General features: G+C 39.4%; 1 protein-coding gene across 1 annotated transcript in view; it reads left to right on the forward strand.

Moving 5' to 3' along the window:
• znf106a (zinc finger protein 106a) overlaps positions 1–9,763 on the forward strand; it is a 55,507-nt gene extending 45,744 nt beyond the window's left edge. Inside the window, 8 exon segments of the mRNA XM_034194933.1 lie at positions 2,477–2,593; positions 3,108–3,299; positions 4,364–4,426; positions 4,571–4,690; positions 5,851–5,922; positions 6,703–6,774; positions 8,397–8,509; positions 8,630–9,763. Of these exon segments, the coding sequence (XP_034050824.1) occupies positions 2,477–2,593; positions 3,108–3,299; positions 4,364–4,426; positions 4,571–4,690; positions 5,851–5,922; positions 6,703–6,774; positions 8,397–8,509; positions 8,630–8,651 (771 nt within the window). The 3' untranslated portion in view covers positions 8,652–9,763.
• The last annotated feature ends 293 nt before the right edge of the window (positions 9,764–10,056 follow it).

The following is a 10,056-nucleotide window of genomic DNA, read 5'->3' on the forward strand; positions in this document are numbered from 1 at the left end:
CTTTTGGGGCCGTGGCCCGGGTGGTGTGGTTCTGGGGTGCTGCCTTTTGTGGGCTCACACCGGCGCTCCGTGTGCCTCCCCTGGTGTGTGGGGTTGCTTCCTGTGTCTCCGTGAGGGGGGAGCAGTGTTTGGGTTCGTTCTGGCGCTGCTTGGCCACTCCCCTGGTGGTTTGTCAGGCTGCCTCGGCGGCTCTGGTGGGTGCCCTTCCACTGTCTGTTTTCTCCTTGTTTCTCCTGGGGCTCTGCATCCTAGACCCAATTCCGTCTGACATGCCAGAGTGGTTCACATCATATGGTAAGGTTCTGTACTTTTGTCTTGGCCCAACACACCAGCCACAGTAGTGATCGGATCCATGAGGACCGGTTTGAGAACCACCACGCCACATAGGAACACAGTCCTTCTTCCTTCTGTATATTGTAGCACATTTCAGTTGATGTAATCTTTGTGTGCTTTATATTCTAATGAAATTACATTTTTACCTCTGCCAAGGAGGTTATGTTTTCGGTCACGTTTGTTTGTTTGTCTCTCTGTCAGCAGGATAACTCAAAAAGTTTTGAACGGATTTTGATGAAATTTTGTGGAGTGGTTGGAAATGACAAGAGGAACAAGTGATTACATTTTAGTGGGAATTTTTGTAAAGGATTCTTCACCATTGAGTGATAGGGGGAATTTTGACATTCTAGTTTCTAACGCCACAAAAACAAGGCAGAAAGGCTTGAAAAAAATTAAGGCATAACATAGTCAAATGTTCTATCAAACAACAAAGTTTGGTGATGATCGGATCCGGATTCCAGATCTGGTGATCCAGAATATGCAAAAATATAGGGAAAATAGAAAATGTGTCAGTGTGAGGTGACAAATGAAGCTAGAGATGCACAACTAACACCAAATTGTAGCTGAATCTGTACTGATTCAGTGAGGTGTCATCAGATTTGATGTAGCTTCAAATGTTATGGAGCTAGATCCAGAAGAAAACTGCCATTACCGAAAAATCATTTTTATACAATAACTTTTCAACTAATAAAGACATAAAAGTGATTCCAAGTTCTAGTGGTTTGTTTTCATGGTCAAGGATGTCAAATATACAGGAAAGAAAAGTGTATGTATCATAGTTTTGGTTGTAACACTGAATTGTTGAATAGATCACTGTGCCAAGGAGGGAATCTCTTTAGGGTCAGTGACCCTATAGCCATGGCGGAGGTTTGCACTCTCTAAGTGCTTCTAGTTTTGGTTTGTGATTGGTTAATCGTGTGAGATTTCAGACCATAAAATATTGAGTAGACTGTGGCAAAATATTAAACCGTTTTCACATTTGATGTACAACTCCCCTGACCGCATTGCTGCACAGGTGTCAATAATGGCGCTGTTAGCTGAGAGCAACAGAAACTAGTGCAGCGACGATGATGCAGAAATGCATGGATTTAGTGGATTTAACTGGATTGATTGATAGATTTTCCGTGGATTTAATTCAGTGCAGCTGACGTGATGGAGAAATCTGTGGGTCTGCTCACAGAATTTCTAGTTTGGCATGAAGATGCTGTTGCTACGGTAAGCATTGACAAGCAGACCACACCCTTTCACAACGATTCGCCGACCGAATTACTTACAGAAAAATAAACCGTGCAAAAGATGGAATTGGATTAGAATGGGAATAACCCTGTTGTCTGATGATATGCGGACGCTTATGCTGGATTTTACGGGTATTTGCGACCGTAAAATACGAATATTTGCATATATTTGCAAATATCCTGAAAAAACGGATATTTGCAAATATCCGTAAAATGGATTTTTGCGACTGTAAAATCCAGCATGAACGTCCGCATATCATCAGACACAACAGGGTTGTTCCCTAAGTACAAGGTGTATAACACCAACATAAATATGATGAGAAAATCCAAAGTCAGTGTTTCTTGACCACACTGGTCTTGATTTCAAAGCCACTTTGTGGAAGCATGTTGGGGTTTTAGCCAGTTGAGAGAGTCCGTTAATGTCTTTGAGTCAGTATATTGACTGTTTAAAGCCCCTTTTTTTTTATTTAAGTGCAGTTTCAGGTTAACACGGCCAAAGGGTCCACTTTATTATTTTTTTGGTTTTCTGGTTTTAGTTTGTAACTTATTTAGGATATTTTAATATAAACATTCTAGTTCTGTCTAAATATTCTGAATGAATAAAAGTTCATTCCTCTTTAAAATGGTGCACTTGCATTATTTTCTTTTATGTTATTATATCAGTGGTATAAAATAGTATTAAAATAATACTTTTGTTTATGACAGTTATTTCTAAGACAATATATCGTCTCATAAATGATGTTATCATGGCAGGCCTGTTGGTAAGAAGTAACTTTAACTGCATTTGATTATTTATTATAGTCATTAAGGACAACACATTTCACATCAGCACATGAAAGCTTTGTTGTCATGTTGTTGTGTGAGTGCCTTTGGTTTTTATTCATTTATATTATTTTTTGTGTCCACAGACACAGGAATTCGAGCGGCAGTTCTCTTTGTCAGACCGAGTGCTCTGTCTCCACAACCGCTGGAAGTTTATGTATGCTGGCTTGGGAAACGGCACAGTGGTGACCTTTGACCTTAAGGTGATCAATTTAATGTTCCACAACGCTGTTTATGCTTGTGCCCGTGTAGTGATTGGCCTTTTTACCAGTTCGTTATTTCATGTATAGGTGCATGTCTTCCTTGCTTCTGGTTAGTGCAAAAAGTGTTGTGAGTTAGAAACAGGTGTTTGACATGCTGAGGTGCTCCTCCACCAACTCATAATATGTTGTCTCTGCTGCACAAGTCTTGAACCATGACAAAATAAGACAAAAAAAAATATTGAGGCATTCAGTGTTATGATCAATATCAGGTAATGTAGATGAATTTAAGCACCTGTTACTATTATCACAATAATATCAATCTTTTGATTTGTCTTAAGTCAAGTGCTTGTAAAAGTGACATTATTTGTCGGTTTATTTTTTATTTAGTTTAGATCATGTCATAAAAACAGTGTGACATTTTATATTCCTACATATGCAGATTTGTTGGCTGGAAGCACCCGTTTCTGTAAAGTGTTTTCATTTTTCAAAATGTTTACATTTTTGTGATGTTCAGAAAAACAAGCAGGTGGATGTATTCGAGTGTCACGGACCGCGAGCGGTGAGCTGTCTGGCCTCGTGGCAGGACGGTTCCAGGAGGATCCTGCTGGTGGGTTCTTTCGACAACACAATCAGTGTGAGAGATGCCAAAAACGGCCTGCTGCTACGCACACTAAAGGGACACAAGAAGACTGTCCTCTGCTTGACGGTAGGCTTGCTCTGTGTTTCTGGGTGTCTCTACGACTGGTTTCAGTTTAGCTTTAAAACCGTTCAGAAATGTTTGAACAAGAAGGCAAATGGCACAGCAGCATTTACCTTACCATTGTATGGACCCGGCACACTGCCGGGCCTGAAATTTACGTACAGTACTAATTTTAAAAAAAGAGAACCGAATTTCTGTGGACAGCTCGGCCACTTTCCATGGCTGCAGGGAATAAATGAGATGTGTAAAGGCTAGTTTTGACCTTTGCACTGCTACCCATCGATATTGCTTCAAACACAGAGAAAGGAACTGTGTAATTACAGGGCACAGAGCTTTTATCCCCCTGGTATGAAATATGGGGCGATATAGCGATCAGCATGTCTGTCTGTCCGTCAGTTTTTGCTTGTTAGCACAATATCTCAAGAAGCAGTTGACCAATTTTATTCATATTCAGCATATGGGTGTAGTTGGGTGATCCCATGACACCATTCAATGAAGGTGACCTTGGAGTCATTTTCAAGGTCACAGCAAGATATTCAAGATTTTGTCATTGCCACCCTTGTAAGCGCAATATCTCAAGAAGCAGTTGACCAATGTCATTCATATTTAGCATAAGCGTGTACTTGGGTGATCCCCCAACACTTTGTATTACTGAATTTTTTTTGGGCGGGGGATATGTCATCTCCTGATCACTCTTGTTTTGATGTGCTGATGTACACACATGGTCAATGTCTTGCTGAAATAAGCCTCCTGAGTGCACGGCTGTTCATAGCTGCCTATGTGGGTCTGACTATTGAACCTGATGAGACAATCGTAGGGGAAGCATTTCACAGGATCTTGAAAAATATTTAGTTTTTATTTGGTGTATTTTGTGATTGTTCAGAAATCATCTGTACTATATTAGCATTTAAAGACAGGGAAAAGTTGTCCTGTTATGTATATTTTTTTCATAGAAGCAAACTAAAAAAAACATACTTTAAAATAACATTTTCAGTGTCACTGCGGACAATAACTGAATGTTATTTTTATACTGAGCTTATCACCTCACCCTGTTGCTGTTCTGTCCTTAGGTGGTTAAAGATCTGGTATTTAGTGGCTCCAGTGATCATTCGGTCCATGTACACAACATCAATGTAAGTTCATCTGTTTATCTTTAATTGATTTCAAAGTTTAAAAAAAATTAGTGTGCATGTACCAGTGAATGCGGTGCTGCAGAGTCGTGATTTATAATTTTTGAGTGATGTGTTTGATATTAAAAACTGCCCTTGTCCTTGCAGACAGGGAAGTTGGTGCATTTCTATAAGGGCCACAGTCATGCTGTTACTGCAGTCACTGTCTTGGGGAAGGTGATGGTGACTGCCTGCCTCGACAAACTGGTCCGCATCTACGACTTGCAGGTTTGCTTAATTCAGGATTAAGCCATCATGTGCCACGGAGAGTCAGCTTTTCTTTCTGACCATGCTATAAAGGATGACCTGATAAGTTTAAATTTAGTAGACAGCACAAACATGTCAGCCTTCATGGTACATGATTCTTACTATTATTTACTTTGTCTGTCATTAGATAATAGAAAAAAAAATCCTGATTGACACATTTTCTACACAAGTCTGCGATCAAAGAGGCATATTAAGCAATTTAATTTTTTAAGCTGGTCTCCCATTGTTGATTTTTGACAACTGATTGTGTAAGTTTTTTGGTGCAAAAAGGAAAACAAAAAAATCTGATATTACAATCATGATCTGAAAAACTGTCTAATCTGCGGTAAGAGTATTGTTGTCGAACATTATGAGCAATTGGGAAAGTTTTAAATGTGTTTAAAAAGATTTTGAAGTTGGGACACATTATGATCCACAAAACGCGAATAATCATAATAATAATAATAATAATGTTTAAATAACAACAGTGATGTAATTTGTGTAGATAGGGTATAATATGCGTCTTTTACTTTCATTTTACAGATGTGTTTGATTTTTATTTTATTAGTGCATCTTGAAATAAATCATTTCTGCTTGAATGTAGATTTGGCTGCTTGGTTATTTTGATGTCAGATTGCATTTAAAGGCTAAAATTAAAATACAGTGCAGCTTGTTTTCTGTTTTGGAGAAACAAATATGAAATGTATGTTGCACTCGTCAACACAATGTATGGATTATACTTATACTTGTCATTTGGCTCCATCTTGTGGTCACAATGGTCCATGTATAATTGTCCATCATCGGCATACAGTATGAAATGCAACGTTGTAATAAATTGGGCAACAAATTGGGGCCAAAAATTTGCAGAGGGAGACAGGTTTTACATATGATATCTCAGAAATCTAAAGATATCATGGAGGATTATATTTCATTATACAGGCAAGGCAAACAACTTTCATTTTCAAATCATTGTCCACACCCTGAATTACACTCATGCAGTCATACAGCACAGAATCTGCAAAATGCTCACTGTAGTCTCAGATTAAATCTGGTTTTGTTTCATTCTTTTTGAAAATATTTCAGTGTGCCTGTGTGAAGAATAAAAAAATTGAACAAATTTCAACATGTGCTTCTGTGCACAGACTTGCGAGCAGCTACAGGTCTACGGTGGACACAAAGACATGGTGATGTGTATGGCCATCCACAACAACATGGTGAGGAATCTGTTGTTTAGGAGCAATATACACAAAACACACAGCATCCCTCTGCTGTTGATTTATGCCACAGCGTTCAGTTTACTTAGTGTTGGCCTTATCACTTGACAAAATTAAGAGATATTCACTGAAACAAGTCTTTGGGGAGGTGATGGTCTAGTGGTTAAGCGTTGGCCTTGAGATCAGAGGATCCTTAGTTCAAATCTCAGCCTGACCGGAAAATCACTAAGGGCCCCTGCGCAAGGTCCTTAATCCTCTAATTGCTCCCGGTATGTAGTAAGCGCCTTGTATGGCAGCACCCTCACATCGGGGTGAATGTGTGATATTGTTGAAAAGCACTTTGAGTGTCTCATGCGGATGAAAAAGCGCTATATAAATGCAGTCCATTTACCATTTGTATTCTGATACTTTAGTTGAGAATAAAGACAGTTGTGTCACTGACATTAACCACACTGCTTAGGATAGGGATGTGAATAAGAACAACATGATACTGATGACAACGACAACAAACACCCTGTGACTGCTTGGGGAACAATAAATGACAATAATCAATATTCAGTAATGTGGACAGTCATTGAGACTGAGGTACCATCATTCAGGATGTTCGGTTCACATTTATCGAAAATGTAGTAAATTTTGTTGTTGTCACGGCACAAAAAAGTGTGACTGACAGTGCATAGGGATGATGCTGCGTAGGTTTTCATTGTTGTGTATAACAACTTGTAAGCGGATACTGTACATTTTAAGGTAAAAAATGTGAATCATTATTTTGTGTTTCAGATCTATACAGGCTGTTATGATGGCAGCATCCAGTCCGTCAAACTGGACCTGATGCAGAACTTCCGTTGCTGGGTAAGATGATGGAGTTTAAGAAGTTAAGGGTCTGAGTACATTTTTTGGGCATTCACTCGTTGAATGCGTTTTGTTGGTCATCATGCCACATCTCAAAGCAATTTCTGTCTGCTATTACACAAAGGGCCACATCACAAACTTTGGACTTCCATGGAGTTGACTGTTCTTGTTGGAATGTGTTCCTGCATTGAAAACAACCCCCCCCCCCCATTCATATGCATAAATGGTACTTTACGCGTCAATTGTTGGAGTGAGAGAGGATTCAGCAACATTCACGGACCGTAGTCCGTGAATGTAAAGTAAAGCATCTCTTCTACTGACACTCTTTGGTGCACCACGTGAGATTGTATGAGGCCCTCTTACTGAAGCAGTTCCTGATTAAATACTCACATTGCACACGTCGTCACACAGATTCTATGAGTACTACAAGCATGGCGGAGGGCTGGTTCGAAAGTCCGCGGAGTGTACTTTTCTGCAAAAAAAAGAGCAAGTTTCTATCTAATATCATTAAAAAGTTCATCTACAATGATCTCCAATGCTTTAAAATGGACAAAAAAAAACAACAGACGCGTGGAAGAAAATGGAAAACAACCATCAAAATGGATAGAAGAATAACCAGAATGGCAAAGGCTCAACCATTGATCAGCTCCAGGATGATCAAAGACAGTCTGGAGTTACCTGTACGTGCTGTGACAGTTAGAAGATGCCTGTGTGAAGCTAATTTATTTGCAAGAATCCCCCGCAAAGTCCCTCTGTTAAATAAAAGACGTGCAGAAGAGGTTACAATTTGCCAAAGAACACATCAACTGGCCTAAAGAGAAATGGAGGAATATTTTGTGGACTGATGAGAGTAAAATTGTTCTTTTTGGGTCCAAGGGCCGCAGACAGTTTGTGAGACGACCCCCAGTTTGTGAAACTCTGAAGTCAAGCCACAGTGAAGACAGTGAAGCATGGTGGTGCAAGCATCATGATATGGGCATGTTTCTCCTACTATGGTTTTGGGCCTATATATCGCATACCAGGTATCATGGATCAGTTTGGATATGTCAAAATACTTGAAGAGGTCATGTTGCCTTATGCTGAAGAGGACATGCCCTTGAAATGGGTGTTTCAACAAGACAATGACCCCAAGCACACTAGTAAACGAGCAAAATCTTGGTTCCAAACCAACAAAATTAATGCCTCGCAGATGTGAAGAAAAACTGTGGTTATACAACTAAATACTAGTTTAGTGAGTCGCAGGATTGCTAAAAAAGCAGTTTGAACATAATAGTTTTGAGTTTGTAGCGTCAACAGCAGATGCTACTATTATTGTGCCTTAAGAGTGTGCATATCATGAATGCTTGGTCTTGTTGGATTTGTGAGAATCTATTGAGTCTACTGGTACCTTGTTTCCCATGTAACAATAAGAAATATACTCAAAACCTGGATTAATCTTTTTAGTCATATAGCACTACTATTATTCTGAACACTACTGTAAGTCCCTTCGGCTGCTCCATTGTTTGCTCTCAAGGTCGCCACAGCAAATCCGAGGTGGATTGGCTAGTACAGGAAGACAAATCTAAATATTGTCTGCAGGAAGACAAAGAACTGGTCTGACATGTGCTGTCTTGACTTGACAGTGGCGTGGATGCTCGCTGGTATTTGGGACGATGAAACATCTGCAGCAGCACCTGAGGAGCGACCACGCCACCCTCACTTCCAAACTGGAAAAAGCTCAAGCGGCTCTAAGCAGGTATACGTGGAAATCCAACTGCACCTCAAATTTCAACATTGTTTGTAGTCTCCTGAAGGAGGCGGTGATTTTTATGTGCAGCAGGTTTTGAGTGATACACTGTGTTTGGTTATCTTGCAGGGATGTCGGACAGGGAACGTGATGTTTCCCGCCGAGCCTTCAAGCCCCGTTATTGTTACCTTTCTGTTAACCTCCCATATTGGGGGCGGTATTGTTTGGGCCCACTCCGCAGCGTTCCTGCACCATGGTGCCTGTCAAATCCTCATCGTTCAGGGTTGGAATCCAACCATGTGACCCTAGTGGAAGAAGGGTGGTTGTGCTTTTGTTTTCTACCTTCTAACACACTCTCTTTTTCTGTCTACTATTTGTCTTTTTACTGACCAAATTAAGACAAAGAAACACAACTTTTTTTTTTATAATTTAATTGAAGAAACTTCAGTGGTGCCAATGTCAGAGGGATCGTGTTTCTGCCTGATGTTTTCCAGGTGGGTCAGTTACAGTATGGCATGGGTTAAGAAATGTTTTTATTGTTGTAATGAGTGCAGTTGTGATGTGTCACATTGAGCAACCTATACTTTTGTTTCTTTCTTTCTTTTTTTTATGTTGACATTCACTTGATCTGACATTTTATTTGAGTAGTTTCAGACTTTTGGATCAAGGCTAAAGTCCAACAGCCTCATTTATCAACCGGCTGTACACACATATTTGTGCTTAAACTCCACATACAAACATTTCTACACAAAATACAGAATTTATCATCTTAGATTTAGAATTGTTTGTAAATACATCAACACCTCTGACCATGCAAATGCATAGCATGTAGTGGTAGAACAGAGAAACTGCAACTGGAAAGCATTGCTCCTTTCTCAGATGTAATAAGTATGCAGTTAGTAATTATGTCGAGTTACAAACAGACATGTAGCCTCATTGCTGTTAAAACCAACAAAAGACACTAATATGAACTAAACAGCGGCTTTTGACTTCATCATTTAAATAATAATAAAAAAAAAACCTTTACCAAAAGAACACCTCAATGTTCACCTGTTTGTAATATTAATGATGGTCACACATTATTTTTGCTTGTCAAATTTCATTGGTAAAGATTATGTCCTGATAAAGGTGGCAGCACGGTGACATCACAGGAATGGAAAGGCGTGGAGGGCCACTAATGATAATTGTCCACTTATACAACCCCTGGCAAAAATTATGGAATCACCGGCCTCGGAGGATGTTTATTCAGTTGTTTAATTTTGTAGAAAAAAAGCAGATCACAGACATGACACAAAACTAAAGTCATTTCAAATGTCAACTTTCTGGCTTTAAGAAACACTATAAGAAATCAAGAAAAAAGATTGTGGCAGTCAGTAACTGTTACTTTTTTAGACCAAGCAGAGGAAAAAAATATGGAATCACTCAATTCTGAGGAAAAAATTATGGAATCACCCTGTAAATTGTCATCCCCAAAACTAACACCTGCATCAAATCACATCTGCTCGTTGATATTGACCCTATCCCATGACATTGACCCTATGTGTCTTTTTGCAAGG

Source organism: Thalassophryne amazonica, chromosome 19 (assembly GCF_902500255.1).
Source record: "Thalassophryne amazonica chromosome 19, fThaAma1.1, whole genome shotgun sequence".
In the NCBI taxonomy this organism is placed as follows: domain Eukaryota; kingdom Metazoa; phylum Chordata; class Actinopteri; order Batrachoidiformes; family Batrachoididae; genus Thalassophryne; species Thalassophryne amazonica.